This window comes from Protobothrops mucrosquamatus, unplaced genomic scaffold (genome assembly GCF_001527695.2).
Source record: "Protobothrops mucrosquamatus isolate PMUCROS unplaced genomic scaffold, P.Mucros_1.0 scaffold25, whole genome shotgun sequence".
NCBI classification, from domain to species: Eukaryota; Metazoa; Chordata; class Lepidosauria; order Squamata; family Viperidae; genus Protobothrops; species Protobothrops mucrosquamatus.
The window spans coordinates 1,032,098-1,057,594 of NW_015386410.1; the positions used below are offsets into that span (position 1 = coordinate 1,032,098).

At 41.7% G+C, this 25,497-nt stretch overlaps 2 protein-coding genes across 2 annotated transcripts; both read left to right on the forward strand.

Moving 5' to 3' along the window:
• FAM83E (family with sequence similarity 83 member E) lies at positions 1-25,232 on the forward strand. The gene is made up of 5 exons (XM_015810931.1): positions 1-459; positions 1,524-1,691; positions 4,123-4,247; positions 18,042-18,654; positions 24,825-25,232. Exons 1-5 carry the CDS (start codon positions 1-3, stop codon positions 25,062-25,064), a joined length of 1,605 nt encoding a protein of 534 aa, XP_015666417.1. The 3' UTR covers positions 25,065-25,232.
• On the forward strand, positions 4,751-9,554 carry SPACA4 (sperm acrosome associated 4). The gene is made up of 2 exons (XM_029283139.1): positions 4,751-4,884; positions 9,206-9,554. Exons 1-2 carry the CDS (start codon positions 4,751-4,753, stop codon positions 9,552-9,554), a joined length of 483 nt encoding a protein of 160 aa, XP_029138972.1.
• Positions 25,233-25,497: the final 265 nt, after the last annotated feature.

Consider the following 25,497-nt stretch of genomic DNA (forward strand, 5'->3'; position numbering starts at 1 on the left):
ATGGCTGGATCCCAGATCCGCTGCCTGGAGAGTGAAGAGCCATACATTAAAGTAACCGAATCAAATCCTGAATTTTATTATTGTGAACGTCAGCGGTTGGCCCTTGAAGCTCTACTTGCCAATGGTGAGGAAGCCTTCAATCAGTGCCTCTCCCGTGAAAAGCTGCGCCCCTTTCTGTCAGAGGGTGAACTGCAGGAATTAAAGGCTACAGCAACGGCAGAAGAATTACAGGCTCCTCCTACAGGTGGAGTAGGGACTTACAGTTTTGGAACAAAGGGATCTAGTCTCAGCTACTGGCCTCAGCGTTCAGATGATCCACCCCCAGATCTGGAGCTAGGGTGGCCAGACCATGGGGCTTGGAAAGGAATTACCCGAGCGGAAGTCTATACCCACCCACCAGGAGAAGGAGCGCCACATATCAAGGAATTGGTACGCAGCTGTATCCAACAAGCCAATAAGGTATGAAGGAAAGGTAACATTGAGCATTTTCCTCCTTGAGATGAAAAAAAAAGTGAGAAAATATGTGAAGAGTTTTAACAAAGCTATTCTGCAGAAAATGGGATATTCCCAAAACTGAGACATTTCCACATTATTGCCACACAAAAATCTTTATCAAATTGTCTTCCCTTTCAAAAAGACAATGCATTGCCAATTTCCATATGCTTTGTAAGTCAGGATATCATAAAACAATAGTTTAGAGACATAAAATATCTTTCTGTTTGAAGATACTGTGATACATCATGTCTGGTAGTACACCATGATAGTATATCACGTCTGCCAATTCCAATTTTGAAAAGTATAAATATTAGCATCTTTTAATGTACTGATCTGTTAACTGGTCTGCCTTCTGATTCATTAAAACTAAATTTAATAGTTTAGTCTGGCTAGTAAAAGACTGCAGCCATAATATACAGGTAGTCCTTGAGTTATGACTGCAATAGAGCCTATAACTGTCGTACCTTATCGAGAAAAGTCAATTAGAAAAATATCTATTCTCAGTCATTCATGTCATGATTGTCCCAGAGGTGTTTTTTTCAAAAGGCAATTGGACTTTCTTTGTTTTCCTTGAAGACATTTCCTTTCTCATCCAAGAAGCTTCTTCAATTCAAACAAGAGTCAGAACTGAAGAAGCTCCTTGGATGAGAAGCGAAACGCCTTCAAAGAAAATCAAAGAAGGTCCAGTTGCCTTTGGAAAAAGCACCTTTGGGTCAATTAGAAAAAGAATATTCTTTTAGATTGAAACCAAAGCCCAAACCCAAAAATGTCCGAGCCCACAGAACAAGATATAAATCCAATAAAGTATGTGTGCAGTGGATGTTGGCCAAGGGGGCATATCAAAACAAATCAAGGTGTTTGAAGCAAAAGTATTGACTTTTGTAAACCTTCTCTATCAATATCCCAATGTTCATATAATTCTGCAAACTGGATTCAGCTCACTTTACTGTTATTTTAAGGAGATATAATTTGGAAAGCAAGACTGCAAACCTTTTGCTGGTCTCACAAGCAAACTATTTCTTTTCTAGGTGATTGCTATAGTCATGGACATTTTCACAGATCCTGATATTCTCTTAGATCTGTACGATGCAGCAATTAGGCGGCGGGTACCAGTCTATCTTGTGCTCAACCAGCAGCATCTTCACTCTTTCCTCTCCATGGCTGAGAAAACTTGCCTTAATGTCCGTCACACAGAGGTGAATAGGGGAATGTTTCCGTTTCTAAACCCCAAAAGAGCAGGATTTTAGCACTAGCTGACTTTACTTACTTATCATTTGGTTTGCTTTTAAACACCCTCTCCCCCAATACAAACACATTAATGTTGGCATTTGCTGAACACAGGATCAAGATTTTTGTCAATGGAATCTTTAGAATTAATTGTATTGAGCAAATAGATTGAAACACTGAGGAAAGGGGTTCTGGCCAAAACAGGGGGTGGTGGGCGTTGAAAATGGGACTGTCATTATCTTCATCAAAATCATAGCTGTAACTCCCTTTAATTTTAAATGCAAAGCACACTTGTTCACATTGGATTTGCAAAGCTTGTTTTAGTTGTTGGGTTTTTTTCCAAACATTGGTTAGATAATATATCAAGCAATAGTTAAGAATATCCACAAGTACAGGTAGTTCTCGACTTACAACCACAATAGAGCCCAAAATTTCTGTTGCTAAGTGAAACATTTGTTAAGTGAATTTTGCCCCATTTTACGACCTTTCTTCCCACAGTTGTTAACTGAATCACTGCAGTTGTTGAATTAATATCACAATTCTTAAGTGAATCTGGCTTCCCCGTTGACTTTGCTTGTCAGAAGGTCGCAAAAGGGGATCACATGACCCTGGGACACAGCAACGATCATAAATATGAGTCAATTGCCAAGCATCTGAATTTTGTTCATGCGATCATGAGGATGCTGCAACGGTCGTAAGTGTGAAAAGTGGTCATGACATGAGTCACTTTTTTCAGTGCCATTGTACCTTTGAATGGTCACTCAATGAACTGTTGTAAATTGAGGACTACCTGTGTTGGAGAAGACTCAGATTCCAAATCCTGGCCTAGCTACAAAACTTACTACATAGCCTTTGTGAAATCTACCTTACCAAGTTATAGTGCTAATAAAAAGATGAAGATCCTGATCACACCAAGATCATTGAATCTGCCCACCCAGTGAGATCTAGTATGAAGGGTTTATTAAAGGTCTCACATTAGAGGGAATGACATATTTTGTTTTACTGGTAATAAGCCAGTCAGAGTCCTTGAAAATGGAGTGGCACATAGGCCAAATAAAGTCTGGAATACCTTGAAAAATGGTGGGCATGCAAATAGAATAAAATAAATCCAATTTGTATATTTTAATTGTAAATATGTGTTGTATGCCATTGGGGTACCTTCTTGTATCTCAGCCAATAGAAAACATAGTTGATTTTTTTTAAAGGTACCATTTTTTTTTTCAGGCAAAAAATTCAAGACTATTGAGCTAAAATGCTCTCCCTTTTGGGTATGTGTGCCAATATTTTTCAATGGCGGCACTGAACTAATCTGAGATCCTTTGAAATGTGGCTTGGGGTACCAAAAGGTCCTCAGAATCTTTAACTGTGGCCTTTGTGCATTGTTTTGATACTGAATCAATCGGTTGGAGCAGCTTTCCAAAAGATGCTGTTTTCTAGATGAGCTGAGTTGGTCAGTGACATTTCTTCTAGATCAGTGTTTCTAGATCAGGGGTAGGTAACCTTGGCTCTTTTATGACTCGTGGACTTCAACTCCCAGAATTCCTGAGCCAGCCATGCTGAGGAGAAAGGGAGAGGTTTCCATGCTGAGCCATGCTGTCTCAGGAATTCTGGGAGTTGAAGTCCACGAGTCATAAAAGAGCCAAGGAAGTTATACATACTAGGCAGTGATTTAGCCACTGAGCCACAGGTTCTCTTCCCCTCTTTGTCAGCAGAGTCAAGGGAGTAATTATAGGGAGTTCAGACAGATCGGTCTGATTGTGAACACCTTGATATTTTCAACTGCCATACTGCAGTTTTACTCTTTTTTACAATATCTCTTGCCTTGCCGCCCCCAACTAGGGGCATAGAGCAGGCTCAAGTCGCAACTGCGAAATATTTTTATATCTGGCAAGGCAAGAGATATTGTAAAAAAGAGTAAAACTGCAGTATGGCAGTTGAAAATATCAAGGTGTTCACAATCAGACCGATCTGTCTGAACTCCCTATAATTACTCCCTTGACTCTGCTGACAAAGAGGGGAAGAGAACCTGTGGCTCAGTGGCTAAATCACTGCCTAGTATGTATAACTTCCCAGGTTCGAATCCTATAAAAAGGGTATGGCTAACTGATGAAGGCAAAAAAGCCAGAAATGGTCCATCTTAGTCTCCCAATTTAATTCTTTACTCTTTGTCAGAAAAAAAAAAAAAGAAATTTGGATATAAAAATATTTCGCAGTTGCGACTTGAGCCTGCTCTATGCCCCTAGTTGGGGGCGGCAAGGCAAGAGATATTGTAAAAAAGAGTAAAACTGCAGTATGGCAGTTGAAAATATCAAGGTGTTCACAATCAGACTGATCTGTCTGAACTCCCTATATATATATATATATATATATATGCCTTTTTTGTACTTTTTTCTTGCCTAGAATTTGCGAGTCAGAACTCTTCATGGCTGTTCATTCCAAAGCAGAAGCCAGAAACAGATCACAGGAACTCTGAAGGAGAAATTTCTGCTGGTTGATGGAGAAATTGCAATCACCGGCAGTTATAGGTAAGAGCTCTTCCTTGCTTTTCTGTGCAATAAATGAAAGTGTTGTAGATCCTGGATCCAGAAAGCAGCAAAATCATGAATAGTTTATGGCTGCACAGTCTGCAAACTGCCTCTCTAGGGATGTCAGGTTTTGATCAAGAACAGTCCTATGCCCTTAAGAGTATTTGAAATCAGCAAGTGAAGCTTTTCTCCACATGAATCCGATCACTCGTTAAGCTCTGCATAATATTCTGCTCTCTTGGGAAGCTATATGATTCTCAATTAACAGGCAGCTTAATTTGGTAACTTTCCAAAGTTTCTCAATATCCAAAGTAAGTTTACTGCTTCATCGCAAGGCAAATGGAAGGGGATTAATTACAGGACAGTAGAGATGCAAATGGAGATATGTGGGATAGAAAGAAATGATAATTCAAAAGGAGCCATGCTCTCATGGGGTGTTCATGCTGAATGGTTATATTTTCCCAAAGAGGATTCCTTGGGTTGGTTGATCCATGCAGATAACTATGGAGATTCCTTGGATCAAATTGCTTCCAGGCTTGGATAAGCATGAGGCTATTTTAAATTCTGGTGGCTGCCATGAAGATGGTTATGACCATGAAACCAAAGGGGAAATTGATGCTCTTCATAGTATGGGAGGGTAAATTATGATATAATGGAAAATAACACATTTGGGGCAGAACACGTATTATTAGCCAAAGACATAGCTAACCTCTCTCTTCAATCTCCATCACTTCTGTTCAGCCTTTGGTTATATTCTCCTCATCCTAACTCCTAGGATCAACCCAGTGAAGGGACTGTTCAGATGGCACTGTGTTTGGGGTTAGATAATGTCAGAATGGCACACCAAGGTTTATTAGAGTAGGGGTAAAGAGACTGTGCCTCTCTAGATGTTAGATTTCTGGAGTCATGGGAGTAAGAATTCAGCCACATCTGAAGGTGCAGAGGTTCACCAGCCTTTCTCTAAAGTGTTGGCTCAAATAAAAGGACACCTGTTTTCCATTCTCAGTGGAATCTTAGTTTTTTTTAAACATATATAATTGGATTTACCCACATTTCTCATATATAGATACTCTTATATAACTTTCTGTATGTTATTTCTTCCCACTATGAAAATTTTTTGGAGACAGGGAGATAACATTGAGAATACCATAGAAATATCTTAATACATCACAGTGTATGAATGGGCAGAAAACATACAAAGAAATGGACCAGCCAGATGCCCATGTTAACATGCTTTTCCCTATTCCTTGCATCATCAGAAAAATATTCCAGCCTAAATTGCACTACCCAATGGCTGAGCCTCATCCTGCTTCAGGAACGAGAGGAGCAAGTGTGGCTGTCCTTATCTTTTTAATACAAGACAAATTCAGACAGTATCAGTTAGCTATTAATGGGCAGGTCTTTTTGCAGAAGGCAGGTGCCCATTCCTTCCTGCAGCCCAAGCCAAAAACTCATTCAAAGCAATGCCCTGTGACTAGAGAAAGTGTGCCCACGGTAGCTACAAGTGGCCAATAGTAGATCCCAGCTCCAATTGTGTTAGCCACTGCATCGTTGATGAAATATCCTAAATTGTGTCCATGGTAAAATTAAGAAGAGAAGAGGAAAACCATTATTTTGAAACTGGAAGAACTGAGATGATCTTAAGGTCTCTCGGCTGAGTTCTAGGAAAGAGACCAGGGCAATATTAGGGCATCTGTGCCATGGCTAGGGGTTGCTAAATGACCTTGGAGAGGGTTGTGGAACATCACGATATGAAATCAAGGATTAGTTATGAGGGGAAATTAGTGAACAGTAATTTCAGTAAATGCTAAACAGCTCTAGGATGCTTGAAATAAGGTTTCAAACAGAAGTTTTTCACCCCTAACAGTATATAAGGAGAAATAACCATCAGGACATTCAAAAGATATTAAAGAAGGTACAGGAGAAAGGAGAAGGTACAAGATAATTCACAAAATTTCAGAGCTGAGGTAACATGATTATCTTGGGTTCATTAGTGGCCACCTCCCTCCTAATGACTTTAAAACATCTTCCTAATATCACTCAGCCATCATTGAAGTGATAAAAAAAACCCTCATTACCATTATTTTGTTCCAACAGTTGAGTGTCTGCATAGATCAAGATTTTTCAATCTTGGCAACTTCACAATGTATAACTATAGGTTCCAGAATTAAAGTTACCAGGGTTAAAAAAAACCCCACTAATATAGTTGCTTGCTAGTGGAAAGGGGATTTGTAATAAATAACAGTACATTCAGATATGGGCTCCAATGTTATTTTTCAATAAGAATCGCCCAGATGGGTCAGGGGCACCCAAGAGGATGGTTTGGTTTGTCTTTTGGTTTTGCCTCTGCCACTGAGCATGTCTTGTTCTGGAGCCTCCGAAACCTTGAATTGGGTACGCACGCACACACACCCACAGGAGCAATTGTCTCTCATTCTGTTTCCATGCTGGAAGCTCTGCTACTGATCTGCCTGTTCTCCATAACTACTCACAGTGAAGTCTGCCAAGTTGAGTGACAGATTATTTTGTCACTTTCCCAAAAGGCAGAATCTCTCTGCCTTTAATGAGATGCGTAATGGGTAAGAAATACAGGAAGTTATGCTTTTGACAGCAGGGTATTCTAGAAAACACTGCCTGCCTTCCATTTCAGTCTGCCTTACACACATTAGGTGCCTCTGGGTGTGCCAAAAAAAAAGGGGAGGGAGGGGATGAGAACCCATATGTGAGCTTAAAGCTCTGCTGTTTTAATCAAAGGCCTCCCTTCACTGGGGATTCATACAAGTCCTGGAGGAAGAAAAGTTTAACTGATTTTGATGGAACTGGTGAGGCCTTTCCTGGTTCGCTTTTCAGTTGTCCGCAGGAGAAATTAAATGATTGACGAGTGATGCGAGATCAAATTTGAGTCAGTCACCGGAATCAAAGATTTACTTTTCCGAGTTTTTGGACTCATGCTGGAGCCGATCTTCAGGGAATTTCTCTCTACTGAAATATGTTCTTTGGGCTGGTCTGCAAGTCGTGTTTATGTGGTGCCTTCCTATTGGCTGATTGGTGTGTTGATGGCTGGCAATTGGCTGTCATTTCCTTGTGCTGCCAAGCCTTCGTCTTCTAAGTATTTGATAAGCTGGTGGTAAATCAGCACTCCTGTTAACTGACAAGGGGCCCATTTCCCAGGCTTCAATCCTTGTACCTGCATGGCCAACGATCTTACTAGTTGTGAAATTAAATGAGTGTCCTTGTTCATTGCAATGTGAGGCTATCAATAATTTCGGGTCTCCTCATCTGACCACTCGCTTGTGTTCTTGCAATTAGAAATCTCTGGTCCCGGTAACTGGCCCAAATTCGATCTCACGTCATTATCCTGGGACGCGTATATTTGCCTTCATTCGTGATTGGTGAGTGAAGATGGGTAAAGAATTGGAGAGAACTCTGTGCTAAATGGATCATGATCTATGGAAACCCCTTACGAGATTCATCCAAGTAATCCTGTAGTCAGTCATTTCTTCAAGTTTCAGGAAATCCAGCTTCACTTCCCAATTTCCCGTCCATATTCTTCTTCTTGAGATCTCAAATACTACCAGCTCCAAGAATTCAGAAATTGTCTGTTCATTCTTCTTTTCATCCTCCACCCACCAGGAGATTACATCCAATCTTTTGCCTATGACAGGGGTGGCAAACCTATGGCACGCATGCCAGAGGCGGCACTCAGAGCCCTCTCTGTGGGCATGCATGCTGTTGCCCCAGCAGAGTTCGCCAGATAGCAAGCACGTGGTGGCGTTTGGAAGCAACAGGGCAGGAAGTGAGCGAGCAAGCAGCGTTGGCCCCCCCAGGGATGCCCCGGAGATGGCGAGGGACTGGCCCTGGTTACGCTCACCCAGTCTGCCATAACCACTGCAACCACACCCACCCAGTTGGCTATGCCTCCCACCCGAGGGCACCACAATGCTGATGCAGCCCTGGCACTTTGCGATAAATAAGTGGGTTTTGGGTTGCAGTTTGGGCACTTGGTCTCTAAAAGGTTCGCCATCACTGGCCTATGAGAATACTAGTATACTTTGTGCTGCTCCTTCCTTATATGATATCACATAATTTGACATCACTCCTCTGTGAGGTCAATGGGTGGCCTTATTCCTGGGTCTCCAAATACTGTAGCTTTTGACACCCATTGTGATGTCATTGCTTAAGCAGTTATCAGATTCTAGGAGGCTGTTGCCAGAGATTCATTCTACTTTTTCAGCAGGTTAGAGTAGAAAGGATGAAGACTATGTAGCAAGAGGAGCGGAGAGCCAAGAGCTGGGATCCAGTTTTGTAGCTAAAAATAAGAAGTCAACCTCAAGAAAGACCAGTTGACGTTAACTCTGTGGGAAGTTCCTGCAGATCAGCCAGAAATTTTTTCCTGTATCTGGTGGGTTTTATAAATCGCTACTGGAGGCTAGCCAAGGAGTGAAGTGGAAACTTACATGAATTTCTGGAACCAGAGAGTCCATAAGTCTAGTTTTCTCCTAAGAAATAAAAACAAACGCTACCTTTTAGGAAGTGCAAATCAAGGCACCCTGATTTACTTCTAAAGCCAAACATCTTCTGTGGATTAGATGCCATTATATACTGAGCAATAGTACCAGACTTTCCAGATATAAGCAACTGAGATTCAGAATTATTAGAGAAGAGATGAGTTACTGCAGTCTCTTGTTGAAGCCCTAGGAAGAGAAGTTGTAAAAAAACAAAACACAAACATAATAAGTACCATCAATTGAATATTTTTCCTTTGGACATTTTGACTGAAAGTTGATCTGTTTTTGAAGTTTCTGAAGACACAACCCTTCAAAAGCTGGTGAGGACACCAGCATTACAAAAAGGAATTCAGTTGGTACCTTTTCGTACCACTCCTAAAGTGATAAAGAGTTCACACTGCAGAAGCACCACCTCCCCTGAGTTGTGATGAAGTGTTCTTTGCAATTTAGGCTGGTGTGCGTCTTGGTTTGCTTGCTGCCTTCCACTTTCTCCAAGGACTGCATCTTTTGTGAAATTACTTCCTCAACAATATGTCCTGGCCTCAGGATGAGCTGCGCTGAAGACGAAGACTGCTTTGTGGGCGAAGGGGTGGCCTTGGGGGTTTCAGACATCCTGAACAAGGGGTGTACCCGCTCCATCAACTGTGGCAAAGAGCAACCTATTGCCTACATGGGTGTCACCTACAGCTTGGTCACCAACTGTTGTAAGGGGAATTTGTGCAATGGGGCTCAGTCCCTGAGACGCCCTTCCCTTTTCCTTCAGTTTGCCCTCATCAGCCTCCTGATGAGACTCCTCTGATTTAAAAAAGTTTCAAGCAATAAAATAATCAGGATATTTTTGGAAAGTTAAGTCCTTGCGTTTGTGATGTGAAAAATGTGGTCACATGACTAGCTGCCATTGGAACTTTAGAACTGAGTCATAAATAGCTTTTGGGGGGAGGTTTGTTGTAACTATGGTGGGTCATAAGTCAAGGATTACCTGTAATTGCATTTATGTCACAGCTTTTTTTACAGTTGTGGTTTTAGGTAGCAATGCTATGATCATGTGATGACCAATCAGGAGGAGGAGAAAGGAAAAACTGTGGATATCTATTGCTCTTCACTTCTAACCTGGCCTCTAACCAGTTACTGGGAAATCCACTGATAAAGGGTGGGTTAGGAGTTTGGAGTGAAGCCGCCATTTTCCAGTCACGTGACTGCATTTTGAGTACTTGGCAGTCAGCTTGCTACGTTCCCCAGAACCAACGGTTCTATTGTCTATATGTGCTCAAATATATACTTATAGCCTCCAGCACTGAAACTCCTCTTTATGGACCATCCAACATTGGAGCTTTCAGGAATAACAGAATAACCCAGTTGGAAGGGACCTTGGAGGTCTTCTAGTCCAACCCCCTGCTCAAGCAGGAGACCCTATACCATTTCAGACAAGTGATTGTCCAATTTCTTTTTAACAAACCTCCTGTAATGGAGCACCCACAACTTCTGAAGGCAAGCCGTTCCACTGGTCAATTGTTCTATTACTTACCTAAGAGCATTTATGTTTATAGGTGGGTTTGCTGTACTGAGGCAAATGGCACATTCAAGAAACTAAAAGAAAACCCTGAAATACTCGGGTGACAACACAATTCATTCAGAATATGTAGATTCCATGTTTACAGCCAGGTCCTTTGAGTCCATTAACACATCACATTTTGTTCTCTGTGGTGGTGGCAGCAGATTGCTGTGTGGAACACTGCCACCCTGCTGTCTCCCAAGTTTAGGCACAATTTCTCCTCGTTGCTTTTTGATGGCAGTGAATCATACGGACCAGCTTGCAATTGCTCTGCTTCCTCAAATTTGGGCCATGAATTTCTCCTGTGGTCAATCAGCTTGTGCATTTACTCCTCTACGGATTCAGATTCAGGGACTATGGCTTTGGTGAGGTTTTGGTTAAGTTGTGTGCATTTTGGTAAAAGGAAAACGTTCCATCTTAAATTAGGAATTTGGAGTAGAAATTGTGCATAATTTGAATTGCTTTAGATATAAAAGGCAGCTGTGGAATATAGGATGTTTGCCTTAAATTATTTATTCTCCACTTAGTCTTCTAATTATTCTCAGTAGCAACAACTTCCTGTCTTTTCATCACTGTTTCCTGGATCTTTTCATCTGGATGCACCAACAACTGAATATGGGACTATAGAATCTTAGAATCATAGGGTGAAAGGGGATCTTGAAGGTCTTCTAGTCCAACCCCTGCTTGAGCATGTAGAACAGTGGTCACCTACTTCCTCAATTCAGAATGTGTTCTGTGCAATGGTGGGATTCAAACCGGTTCTCTGTGTGGATGCCGCTTCCGGAAGTTCATTCTGGGCCTGGGCAACAAAAAATTAGCTACCAGTTCTGCTGAAGTGGTGCGAACTGACTGAATCCCCCCCAGTGTTTCTGTGTGATCTAATTCAGGGGAAGAGTTTTTTGTTTTTTTTAAGAAGAATGAAATTATTTAATCATGACGACAGTCCATTAAAGGAAGGGGCATTTTAATTTGATTAGGATTACCCACAGACAGGGACATCACCATTTCAGCTTCCTTATGGATGGGAGGCAAATAGAATTTGGCCATATAGAGACCCGTACAATATCAGAGACCTGATTCTATAAGTGGCTTCACAGAGTTGCACTGTTGAAGGAAAAGTCTTCTTCATGGTTCAGTCCAAGCCAGGGATAAACAACATGGCGACTGCTTTAGAAAGAAGGTTCCAGTTTATTGGAGAGCCAGACAGAAAGATGGCTCTGGAAGAAAAGAGAGCGAGCACATGTAGGGAGTGGGTTTTTATACCCTCTGGAGCCTTTTGTTTGTGGAGTTGTTCCTGTGGCATGAACTTTGACCTGAGTTTGAGTGTGCCCTTTGGTATCTCTGTGGTAATCCTATTATGTCCTGTCTTAGAGTTTGGGTGGGGTATGTAGATTTTAGGAGTCTTTGTCTTTCTAAGCTTCTAGCTGGGGCTTCCAACCTTCCTGGATTTACATCTGCATTATAGAGCTGGTTTCTGCTTGGGGGAAAGAGACCTGGGGCTATTAAGAAAAATGGGCATGCTTTTCTGCCTCTTTAAGATCCTTTGAGGAAATATATTTTCCTGCCCTTTTAATATTTCCTTCTCTGGGGGGCTGACTTCCCACAGCACAATAACCTTCAATAAGCTCCCCCACGATTACTTCACAACAACCTCCTTGATTGCACAAATCAGCCATGTTTGACTAGTCTGGAAGGCCATGAATCACCTTCTGATCTGTAAATAGTTCTGCAGCTGAGTCAATTAATTTTCAACTCAGGTCTTGCTCCAGAAGATACGCTGCAAAGCGTCGCAGTGTTTCCTCTGGAGCTACAGAGAGGTCAATTCTCACTGCTGGGGAAATGCCCTTCATCCCTTTTCCTAGCACCCTGCTGCCATCCTCCCCATCTTGAGAGAGGAGTGGCTCTGCCACATACCCCATTCATTGGCATTTGGGCTTCTTTTTTTCAATGCTGGTGAAATGGGGGTGTGGCTAAATTGAGAAGAAGGGTGGGGAAGGCGGTAAAGCAGGGGTCTTCAAACTTGGCCCTTTTATGACTTGTGGACTTCAATTCCCAGAATTCCTCAGCCAGGCACGCTGGCTGAGGAATTCGGGGAGTTGAAGTCCACAAGTCATAAAAGGGCCAAGTTTGAAGACCCCTGGGTAAAGGCTTGTTGCCATTTCATAACCCTTCTCATGGCCCCTGTCAGGCTTCAAAAAACAAGAAAGACGGGTTGAGATTCTCAAAGCAGTTTCCTTTATTGTTTCTCACCAAAAGACACAAATCTTATCAAACTACAGCAGACTACTTGCACCATAAAACATAGTTTGGTCTAGTGGTTGAGGCTTCACCCTAGAAACCAGGAGGCTGTGAGTTCTAGTTCTGCCTTAGGCATGAAAGCTGGCTGGGTGACTTTAGGCCAGGCATTCTATCTCAGCCCAACTCACTGCAAAGGGTTGTTGTGAGGAAAATAGGAGGAAGGCATGTATTTGTCACCTTGAGTTATTTATAAAAATAATAAAGGGATATAAATAAAATAGTCTGGGAACTATTAGGGAGGAGCTGTCTTCACCCTCTTTCTCTCACACAAACTATCTAAAGTGCGACGTCTCTTGCTCCTCTAGAATTCTGGGAATCCAGCTTTTTTTTTTTAATCACCATCAGGCAGAGAAAACATTGTGTACTACGGTTGAGACAACACCAGTGAGAATCTTTGGGGGAGCCAAAACACTTTAAAATGATGCTATATATCTGTGGAAATATCAAGGTTCTCCTAACAAGATCTAATCAGGAAGTCAAAACCATTCTCTTCCTAGCAGAAATTTTGTCCTTAAATACAAAATTCAGTTCGAGTAGTGAATGTGCAATTAGCCATGCCTTCACTTGGAATTCTGTGTATACGATTGTTGCTTCCTTTGAAATAAACTTTATTTTATATCTGCACATCCAGCTCATTATTTCCAGTAATTGCTGAAATAAGAATTTCTCACTAAATCTTTGCTCTGTAATGTAGGCCTTTCTAGTGCTAAAATTCTTCCCGGCATGATATGGGCTTTCACAATGTGAATAAAATATTATGGTGGTTTTTAAACTGCAAGCAAGAGATTCCAAAGGCTTTTTATTTTTTTCTTAGAGCTTTTAAAGAGGGAGCACTATGGCAATAGACACGGGAAATCTGTACAAAAACTAGCAAAACAGGATTGCTATCTGTCTATTAATCTTGAGAAATTTCCTTTAAAAAAAAACACTTCCTCTAACTAAATGTATCTGTGTCAAAAGAAATGTTCAACAGACAGAAATAAAATACTCAGAATAGGTTATGTTTAGCCTGGAGAGCTGAAGATTAAACAACAGCAGGGGACACGTCGGCTGTTTTCAAGTATCTGAAGGACTATCCCAGAAAATGAAACAAGTAGCCACGTTCACATCACACTTATCAAGTCAAAGACCTAAGATGTCATCGGGGGTGTCATCAAAAAAGTCAAGATGGTGCTTTGCTTATATAGGACGGGGTTTTGCTTGTAGAGCTGAGGCTGCCGTTGTGATTTTTTTTTTTTTAATCCTTTCTGCAGATACCCTTGGATTTCATCCAAGCATAGTAGCCCATTTGTTTCTGAGTTAAGACTGAGAGCAACCCCCTCTAAAATATGCAAGATTAGTTGCTGAGTGACTCACCTAGTTTTTTTCCTTTGTAATCTAAACGTAGGAGAAATTAGTTCTGTCTTTGAGCCTCTGGCAGAGACAGAAGGCTAAAGTGAACCCATAAAACGAAGATTTTCCAGTTGTGGCAACTCAATTTTTTTTGTTTTGTTTTAGGGTTTTTTTTTTAAGGGCAAAACAGACTTTCCGCTCTTTTATCCCTGTTGATTCTTTCTCCGTCTGCCCAGTACAATATTTCTGTGGGAATTTTGTCTTTTTTCCCTCTCTTTTCTTAAAATGTTTGGGGGGGAAAGTGCAATCAGCTGAAAACATGATTGTGATAGCGGCCAAGATGGCTGCTCCTGATATCACCAGGTCAACGCTTGGGTTCATCTGGCACTGCATCATTGCCTCAAAAAGCCAAAGTGCATTTTTTTTGTCATTGTGGAGATCAGGATTAGGAGTGTGAGAACACAAACAGTGGCTTACTGCAGAGGTCCCCAACCTTTTGGGCACCAGGAACTGTTCCATGGAGAAAGGTTTTTCCACAGACCGGAAAATGCGTAGTTTTGTGTGCTGCCTACATCCCGCAGATGGGGCTTTGCTTGTTTGTGTGACCCAGTTGCTGGCATGCTGCGGACCGGTACTGCACCACGGACCAGAGGTTGAGGACCCCTGCCTTACTGGATTGGACCCTTTGCCCTCTAGTCCAGCAGTCAGTTCTCACAGCAGCCAACCAACTGCACCAAGAAGCCCAGACTAAACTCTCTCGGCAGATGGCCTTCAAGGCTAATCTCCACTGATCGTCAATGATTGAGGCTACTAGTTATAAGCAATAAACAGAAGTCATGTAATAGATTTTGGCTGAACATTGGGAGAAACTCTTTTAATGGTGAGAGCTGGTTGACAGTGACACTGCCTCCTTTGTGAGGTAGTAGGTGCTCCCCTCTGGTGGAGTAAGTGTTATGGTTTGTCCATATGCGGCTTAATAATATGGCTACAGAAGCTTCTTGCCTTGTGGACTCTGTCTTGTGCAGGGTGGGAGAAGGTGGTTTCTAAGTCTAAAACTCATCCGATTCTATGAATTGAATCTGACTTAATCCACCCTACAGTTCAGCAGTTCCCACTGCTTTCTGCTAATGCATCAGTAAATGTTGTATACCAAACTTGATTAACTAGGCCAGTTAAAAATTTAGAGTTGCATTTGCACTGCTGTTATCCTGGGGTTGGGTTTTTTTTTTTGTTTTTTTTTGCAATGGCAAAAAAGTCGCAATACGTCGCGACACGTCATGTGACGTTGTGAGTTTGACACCCCTACTTTAACTTGTAGATGAGGTCAGACCATCTGGATCATCTGTAGTTCAGTTTGTGGTTACCGTACAGGGCAAACCAAGAAATGGATGGATGCATCCTTTTTCTGCATATCTTAATGGATGCATTCACACAATACACTTATGCTTAAAGTGGAGAACCTTGATTGTAAACAGATTAACAGTAAAATGATAGGTCTATATCAGGATGTTTGCTTGACCTATCCCTCTCAGAGAATGGAAGATGAACTTTGCCAGATCCTGTTTCCTACAGTGGCAAATCTGATGCTTTGTGAACATTTCCCAGTATGGCAGCACAGTAACCCTTTCAAATTGTTGTCTCCAAGCAACTGGGGTTGAAAGGTTTATTTATTTATAGTTTATTTATTAGAAGTATTTTTATACTCTTGCTTATTGCAAAGAATCTTGAAGTGGTTTATAAGTCTGTCAAATCTTAAGATTTAAAAATCAAAATTAAAAGCATTCCATGAAAGGTTGCTAAGGAGAATTAATGGCTGGAGGATGCCAATTTTAAAAAGTGAGTTTCTAAAAGATGTCTAAAGCACATTAGTGTTAAGTCAGATGTATTGCAGAGAGAAGGCTATGCCAAAGGACAGGTATACTGCCAGAGACCATGGAAGCTTCATTTAATTGTGCTTAATTTGAAAGATTGTATTTAAAAACCATCTGGGGCAGGAATGCGCTAAGTTGATCTGTCAGATCTTTGTTCTGTTTTATTGGAATTCAATGAGTGGTTGACCAGAGCCAGATGAAAAAGAGCTGAGTTTATCCTGATCATAAGAATTTATTTTCAATATTAAAACTGAGGTGAGCTCTTTTTTGAAGACAAAAATCCATAAATCTTAATCGAAAGTAGTGCAGCATTACTACAAATGATGGCATATATCCTACAAATGAACTAAGTCTTGCATGCACAAAATTTCTTTGTCTTGTCTTGGATCTCTTGCTTAGTCATTCCACTGAGTGCTCCGATGTGACTAGAGAAAAGAATCTGCTTATGAGGTACCATGCATAATTTGATAAATTTCCTGTCATACTCTCTTAATCATATTTTTTTCATGCGTGCCTTTTCCATCTCTATATTTATCTCTTTGGGCAGCAATGATTTGGATAGGGCAAAATCAGTCTAGTTACAGGTAGTCCTCGACTTACAACCATTTTGTTCAGCAATCGTTGGTGGAGTTACAACAGCACTAAAAAAACAGCCCTTGCACTTAAACCCGCCAGTCATGTATACATAATTTGGGCACTTTGTAACTGGCATATATTTAAGACAACTGTAGCATCTTAGCATCATGCGATGGCTATTTGCAACCTTCCCAGCCAGCTTCCAACTAGCAAAGCCAACAGGGGAAGCCAGAGTTATTTAACAACTGCATTTATTCACTTAACTGCAGTGATTCATTTAACGGTGGCAAAAACAGTCCTAAAAATTGGACGTGACTCACTTAACAACCATCTTGCTAAGCCATGGAAATTCAGGTTCCAATTGTGGCCATAAATTGAGGACTACCTGTACGCTGGTTAAGGAGACAAGTCTTAGGGAGGGAGACCCTATTGAGATGGCCTATCCTGGGTAACTAGTGACTTCTATTGGGTTTCAGAGAGAGTTTGGGGATTTTCCTTCTGGATATATGTGGTTGGCCAGTGTTTCTGAACCTCAGTTACTTTAAGATGTGTGAACTTCAACTCCCAGAATTCTCCAGACAGCCATGTTGGGTTGAAGTCCACACATCTTAAAGTGGCCAAGATTGAGAAACACTGCGGTAGGCAATTTGACTAAGGGTTTGGTCTTTGCCCAAAATACCAGTAGGTCTGTGACAAGGGCCTTGGGTTCGATTACATCTCTTCTTGTTCAGTGATCAATGTGCCTATTGTTCTGAAGAACTGTAGATGACAAAACAGCAGAAGAAACTCTATTGGAGAACGAGGAAGAGCAAATCCAACCAAGCACATGTGAAAATCCCAACTCAGCCCTGACAAGGCCGAGTGGCTATAAATACTCGGTTTTCTGGTGCCAGTGATTTCCACCCCTTCAGAGATGGTGTGCAGTTTGTGGTCTTTCTGAACTCACAGCCCCTGCTCCATGAACACATAGCAGCTGTGGACAAATTCATCTTGTGCACCAACTGTACTCCTTCCTGAACTGGAAATCTCTTCTCACAGTCTTTCATGCTTTGGTCACTTCACATTAAGCAAGGCAGTTCTTAAGTGTATTGTGCCACATTTTAGACCTTTTGGCCATGGTTAAACTGTCGTTGCTAAGGGAACCATGTGGTCATTCAGTGAATCTGGCTCCCCACCCCCACCCCCATTGCAACTGTCATAAATGCATGCCCATTGCCAAGATCCCAATTTTTTATTATGTGACTGTAGGGATGATGCAACGGTTGTAACTGTGAGGATTGATCATAAGTCATTTTTTGCAGTGCTATTGTAACTTCAAGCAGTCAGTCAACAAATGGTTATAAGTCAGGGATTTCCTGTACAGAGATGAGCAAAAAGGCTTCAATCAATGGTACATTCAAAGTTCTGCCCATTTTTGTGTGGCTCACAGATAAAAAGGAGACGGGACTTTGATGGCATCATCATGGCTGCCATCTTAACTTTTCTGACCACTCTGTAGAAACACATTTTCCAAGAATGGGCTTCTGGGCAGGGCAAGGCAATGACTGAGAAGCATTCATGGCAAATAAAATTAAGCTTTTCTTGCATTTCCACCAAAAAGTTCAGAAGCTGAAGTGACTAAGATGCACAGCCAAAATTCTCTTTTTCCCCCCAACAGCTTCACCTGGACTGATGCTCGTTTGAACCGCCACCTGGTCACTCGCCTTACGGGAGAAGTGACTGAGGCATTTGACCAGGAATTTCGTACTTTGTATGCGGCTTCCTGCCCCCTGCCAGCCCTGGAGATGCCCCCTCACCTCCAGCTTGCTTCTGTGGCCCCGCTATCAAGCACCAATGGGCCAGATGTGGCCCCGTACATCAGTGTGTTGGATGGGGTGCAGCTGTCCCACCGAATTGCAGAACGACGCTCGGTGGCCCCTCAACCCGTGGCCAAGAGCCGGGCAGGTGAGTGGGAACTTGTATTAGCTTCGCCGGCTACTGCTGAAGAACCCATGTTGCCTGCCTCTCCTCCCAAAGCATCGCTCCGAAATCGACTTGCAGCATGGCGGGGTGTGGACCATTCTGGAGGGGGCAAACAGGGACCTCCTGATGGGCCCAGCGCTCTTAGCGATATCTACAGGAACGTCCAACGAAACCGACTCTCCGCTGCCAAGACTACCGGGGCTCGCCCCAGTAAGTCCTTATGGGACCTCAGCCGTTTGAGCCAGCTGTCTGGGTCCAGCACAACAGGCTGGGGACGAAACGGCATAGAGTCTGCTGAAGAAGCTAAAGTAAGTAATGCCGATTTCCCCCCCCCCCCAAGGTTACAAATATGTTCGCCAAGCACTCTAGCCTGCAATGAAGCAACTGCATTCAACCCTGTGCGCTCAGTCAGCTAAGTTTGTAATTCAAAGTCTCTCAACCTTAGCAAATTTAACATGGGTGGACTTCAACTCCCATAATTCTGGGAGTTGATGTCCACCCATCTTAAAGTTGCCAAGGTTGCAAAATACTGCTTGTACTCAGCTTAAACGAGTATTTCTCAAACTTGGCAACAAAGACATGTGAACCTCAATTCTGGGAGCTGAAATCCAACAGGTCTTAAAATTGCTAAATTTGAGAAAACCTTGGGTAGAACAAGCTCTGGTTAGATTAAGTGTTATGTAAAGGAATGGTGGCTTGACAGCTTGACAGATCCCCCTGAGGGGTGAAGCCAGTAGGGGTGAAATGGATACAATCTCGCTTCTCTCCACCTTTTCAGAGTGCATGCCACCCGCTTCTGTTTTTATTCTTTCCCTCTTGGGTGAAATCAGGGTGAGCCATTGATACTGTCATTGTTTTTGAATCAGCAGAAGTGACAACTGGTCTTCCAACTGCTTTGGTGAGAATTGAGTAGAAACGGGGTGCCAGGGGACAATTTGGCTTAGTTGCCATACTGTGTCCCAAAGGCGCTTTTCAAAAAGCAACTGGTCTTTGGGTTTTTTTTTTCCTTGAAAACATTTCATTTCTCATCCAAGTATCTTCTTCAATTCTGAGTGAGAGCTGTGGAAGCTTTATGGAGGAGAAGTCAAACGTTTTCAGGGGGGAAAATCCAAGAAAGTCCAATTGTTTTTCGAAAAGCACCTTTGGGACAACCATGATCTGGATGATTCAGAATGTCCATAGACAGTTATAAATACTGTGGAATCCTATCCTTTGCAGACTGGAAATCGTGGCTTTAACATGTTATTTACACACTGAATTATGATTTATAACCATACCTTAGTGAATACAGCCATGGTCTTATCTTCTTTTCACAAGCCAATGTAGTGAAATTGGGGGGGGGGGAAATAATGTGAATGCTTTGATCAATCCTGGGTTGCAATCCTAGAATACAATCCTAGGTTGCATTAACAAAGGGATAGAATAAAGATCACGTGAAGTATTAGTACTGCTTTATAAAGCCTTAGTAAGACCAGACTTGGAGTACTGCATTCAGTTTTGGTCACCACATTATAAAAAAGATGTTGAGACTCTGGAAAGAGTGCAGAGAAGTATAACAAAGATGATTAGGGGACTGAAGGTTAAAACTATAAAGAATGTTTGTAGAAATTGGGTATGGCTAGTCTAGAGAAAAGAAGGAGTAGGGGTGACATGATAGCAGTGTTCTAGTGTTTGAGGAGTGCCTCAATAGATTGAGGGGTCAATCTATTCTCCAAAGCACCTGAAGGCAGAACAAGGAGCAATAGATGGAAACTAATCAAGGAGAGAACCGACCTAGAACGAAGGAGAAATTTCCTAACAGTGAGAACAATTAACCAGTGGAACAGCTTGTTCTCAGAAGTTGTGGGTACTCCATCACTGGAGGTTTTAAGAAGAGATTGGACAGCCATTTGTCCACAGCTGACACAGATTCACATTCTTCAAGTTACTTGGCAAATGTGATTGTTGTGTTGTTATCATATTGTTCATAAAATGATGCATGAATCAGAGAGAATTTCCAGAGAGAAATATAGTTTATGCCACCCTCCCCCATTCTTCTTTCCATAAAGCACATTTGATTTTCAGCGTATTTCCTTCTCCTTCGCAGCTTAAACTCTCAACTCCCCAGGAATCCAAACATCTCTTGTAATTTAGGTTTCCATAGGAACCAATAATTTCAGTACTGTCTAATCCTGGTTTGTTCAGAAGGTCAAATGGAAAACCCTGAAAAGAGCAGTAATTATATTTTCTGGTTTTGCTTTCCCCATGAATTCTGGATGTGTATAGAAGAAAAAGCTTGGCTGTTTGTAAATTCCATCTGTGGTCGCACCAACATTCGGTGCTTCTTGAGGCATTCCAGCTGCTGCAAAAACCAAATTTGGGGATGTTGTGTTGTCAGGAGTTTTGATTATTGTGAAAACCAAATTATCACTCTTCACTTCCCTCAAAAATCTTTGATACATAACAGGACCATATTTCCCCATTTTAATTACATGAATTAAAATTGCCAAATATAATTGGTGAATTTTAAATAGTATTATTACCTTAAAACACACAGAAAGAAAGCAACCAGAATATTGCTTTCTCAGTGGTTATGTCTGCACCATATGCTAAGCCATGATCTTCTTAACCATTATTTAATGAACTGGCTGGGTGTAGACAGTAGCTGAGCGGACCACATTTTAGCCTTGTATATTGTGTGAACTAGGCCAATCTGAGATATTGTCATGCAGTTAAACCACCTCTACAAACTACCTCCCCCTCCCCATTTTTGTTCCTACCTCCTAATCAAGCTAAGCTAATTATTTAAAACTGGCAAGTGATTAGGTATTCTGATTTTAGAAACACAGAATTTGGCATCTTTCCTGTAAGCACAGGGCTCAGACGAGGATAAATATTTAGCATCAATGGATCATGTTCACGTATTCAACGTCCTATACCTACATATTATGTTGTTGTAGCTGAATATTATCCCTCTATAGAGGGGTATTTCTCAAACAATGAATAGTTTTTCTAAGCCAGGGATTTTTGAACTGTATTACAAAAGGAAGGGAAGGAAAGGGGAAGGGAGAGTAGGAGAGACAATTTTGGATCACTAGATCTTTGCCTTCATTGGAGTTTTGGGAAATTTTTAACAGGTATTTACATATTGAAAATGTTTGTAATGCTCTGCTATAGGCTTCCTGAGGAGACAAAATTGGACCTTTTCCAGCTCCTAGCCAAACTATAATACAGCAGGAATAACAGTGTTTTAGACAAACAGTGCCTTGAACAGCTAGCTAATACATAATAAAGTTATGTTAATAATAAAGGTTAGCCCACTCTACAGATCTATAGGTCATTACTAACATTGTCTGCTTTTTGCCATTATTTGAGGGGCAGAGCAATTTACTCACGGGCAGGTTTGGGGGATGTTAAACATAGAAAACAGTGTTGCTTTATTATACGCTGGCTTTTCTTAAGCTAGACATAATCTAGAAATGCAGAATGGGACAACTTGCCACGGTCATCTCGCCACTGCCAACTCGCCAAGGGGCAACTCACTGCAGCCATTTTGCCACAGCCAATCCACCATGGCCATCTCACAGCGGCCATCTTGCTGTGGGACAACTCGCTGTGGGACAATTCCACGCGGGATTGCTCAATGCGATAAATGTTATCTGCCGCTGTTTCTTCGACATTATTTCCATTGAAAAAAATGGAAATCATTTTGAAGAAACTGTGGGGGATAATATTATCACAGTATCTCGCATGGAATTGTCCAGGGCGAGTTGGCTATGGCAAGATGGCCACAGCAAGATGGTTACAGCAGGTTGGCCACAGCAAAATGTCCATGGCAAGATGGCTGTAGTGAGTTGTCCTAGACCAGGGGTCTTCAAATTCGGCCCTTTTATGATTCCCAGAATTCCTCAGCCAGGCACACCCCTGTACTAGACCCTGCAGAAATGGGGATTTAATTTCTCATAATTCCTCAGCCACCATGGCCAAAGAAAGAATTCTGGGAATTGAAGTCCACATATTTGAAGGATATCCAGAGTTGTGGGGATATTGTCCTATATATCCTTTATACAGAATCCTAACTGGGCTCATGTATGGTCTTACAACAAGATGGCATCTTTGTTTTCATCTTAGGGTGTTGTGTGAACTGCTACAGTTGACTACAATTAGTCTTCAACTTACAACCACAATTCCTGTTATTAAGCAAGGCAGTTAATAATTTTACGACCTTTTTCGTCATGGTTTTTTTTAACAACCCTTTTTGCCAGGGTTGTTAAGTGAATCGCTGCCATTCTTTTTACAAACTTTTTCGTCATGGTTGTTAAGTGAATCACTGCCATTCTTAATGTAATCATGTGGGTCGTTAAGCAAAGCCAGCTTCTCCCATTGACTTTGCTCGTCAGAAGCCAGCTAGGAAGGTCACAAATGGCAATCACACAACCCCAGCTGCTTCCACTGTCATAAATAACATGCCAGATGCCCAGGGCTTGTTTATGTGTGGATACTGTGATGATCGTTAAGTATGAAGACTGGTTGTAAGTCACTTTTTTCAGTACTGTTGCAACTTCAAATTATCTCTAAATGAATGGTTGTAAATCAAGGACTACTATATGACACTAAACTATTAACAGCACACTGTGTAAAGCAAGCCACTGAAAGGGAAGGAAGCAGCATAGGAATTAATTAGCCAGCATATGAAACAACGTGTGGATGTTATGTCTTAGTACAGTGCTTCTCAACTTCAGCAACTTTTAAGATGGGTGGACTTCAACTCCCAGAATTCCCCAGCTAATTCTGGGAGTTGAAGTCCACACATCTTAAAGTTGCTGAGGTAAAAGAATTTTGCCTTAGTAACTACCACAATGAGCCCAATGGTGGTATTCAAACTCCGCAACTGAGTGCCTGTGTTAATTAGGGTACCTAATTGTTCCAGCAACCACTCTGAGGGCCCAATTCTGAGAAATGCCTACAGAAAAAAAAAGATATCTGAGTAATATTTCCTTTCTCCAGCCTCCACCTTCAGCCAATAGATATAGGCAGCACAGCACCTTTGGTCAATATTGATCAAGGTGACACCCAGACTGAACCAGGAAAACCACAGAATGACAAAACTGAAGAGTTGCCAATTGCCCCTGTTTTTTTGAAGGTTGTGGGGTAGGCAGCCTTCACTTGGAGAGGATTTTTTTAATCCCTTTGTGCCACAATGTAGCAGTAATGAGCGAAGATGGGAAAGACAGGATCTCTCCCCCCCCCACCCTAACCCTAACCTAACTCACACACACACACACACACACACACACATACACTGATCTGAAAGCCCAGCCCTGTAAACCCACTAGATTTGTAAAAGCAAGTTGCTAAGATATACTTTGCAGGAGCTGTTCTCTCAGCTATTAGCGACATTTGATAACAATGCTCGGTTGCACCTGTGGTCAGTGGGTTGCTGAGAATTTATCAGAATAACAAATCTATTATTAATCATCTATGGGAATAATCAATAGATAATCATTAGAATCCAATGGTTGATAATTATGTTTTTAGTGGCAATAGTTAGGGGGAAGAACACAGAAGTGTTCATGCTATTTTTCACTGCCATGCTTCTGACAATAGTGAGAATTTGAATATTTGTCTAAATTTGGGCTCGATTTGTCTAAATTTGGTTCACATTTACTCAGTGAAGGTAGCCAGTTAGTTTAAGGTTTAGTCCAGGGGTCTTCAAATTTGGCCCTTTTATAACTTGTGGACTTCAACTCCCAGAATTCCTCAGCCAGCATGCTTGGCTGAGGAATTCTGGGAGTTGAAGTCCACAAGTCATAAAAGGGCCAAGTTTGAAGACCCCTGGTTTAGTGTGATACGCAGACCTAGGCAACTACAGGTAATTTTTGATTTACAACCATTCATTTAGTGACCATTCAAAATTACCATGACACTTAAAAAGTGACTTAAAACTAGTCTTCACACTTATGACTATTGCTGCATCTTCATGGTCACACGCTCAGAATTTGGGCACTTGGCATGTATTTCTGATGTTTACAGTATCATGAGGTCACATGACCGCCATTTGCAACCTTCCCATCAGGCTTTTGACAAGCAAAGTCAGTGGGGGAATTCAGACTCACTTAACGACTGCATGATTCACTTAACAATTGCTGTGATATGCTTAACAACCATGGCAAAAAGATCATAAAATCAGGTACAACAGTCACCTTGCTTAGAAACAGACTTTTGATCCCAATTGTGGTCATAGGTTGAGGACCATCTGTATGTCACTCAGGCACAATTTACGCAATCATGCAATAGTGTGTTATGAAAACCCAAAGAGAAGCCTATAGGTCACTGTTCCTCAACATTGGCAACTTTAAGATGTGTAGATTTCTGGCTGGGGAATTCTGAGAGTTGAAGTCCACGCGTCTTAAAGTTGCCAAGGTTGAGAAACACTGCTATAGACATGCATGTTGGTTTTAAGTCTGATAATGTTGTTCTTTTCCTCACTTTTTCACAGAAATGGGGCTATCAAGTTACGCCAGCAAAGGAGTTGATGAAACACCGAGGCTCTGGCCACGTCCCAGAAGAACCGAAAATGCCTTTTTACATGGCCCATGGGCGCATGGTTCCGTCCCCTGGTTACATACCCCTAGGAAGACTACAAGGACAACTATACCATAAGCCTCCCAATATAGGTCTTCCCAGAACTTGGGGACATCTGCCAAGGCCTCAATATGGACATCAGCCACGGTTTTGAATTATCTTTGAAGTTCTGAGACAATCAGGGGGGGGGAGACATAACTGAGATTAACCTAGGTCCAGCTGGAAGTATTAGAGACAGATATGATTACTTCAACTGCAAGGAAGAATGAAAGCTGATTAGAGGCTGGAACTCCTAACACATTCTGCTATAGACTTCTTCTTCTTTTTTAAACTAATGACCTTTTCCATGGTACCTTTGCAAAATTAGGCCCTGGACTTCCTGTTTATACGGTGACAAATGTTTGTGAATCCAATCAAGCAAGCTGAACATTTTTTTTTAACGGGGCGGGATGAATTAGAAGCCAGCATGCATCTCAGAAGCATTGTCATGAGCTGTTCAACCATTTGTGGGTGAAGTTGGTGAAACACCCAGAATCAATATTAAGCATCTGGCCACCTTTCCCCCAGTACACGTTGATAAAAATGGA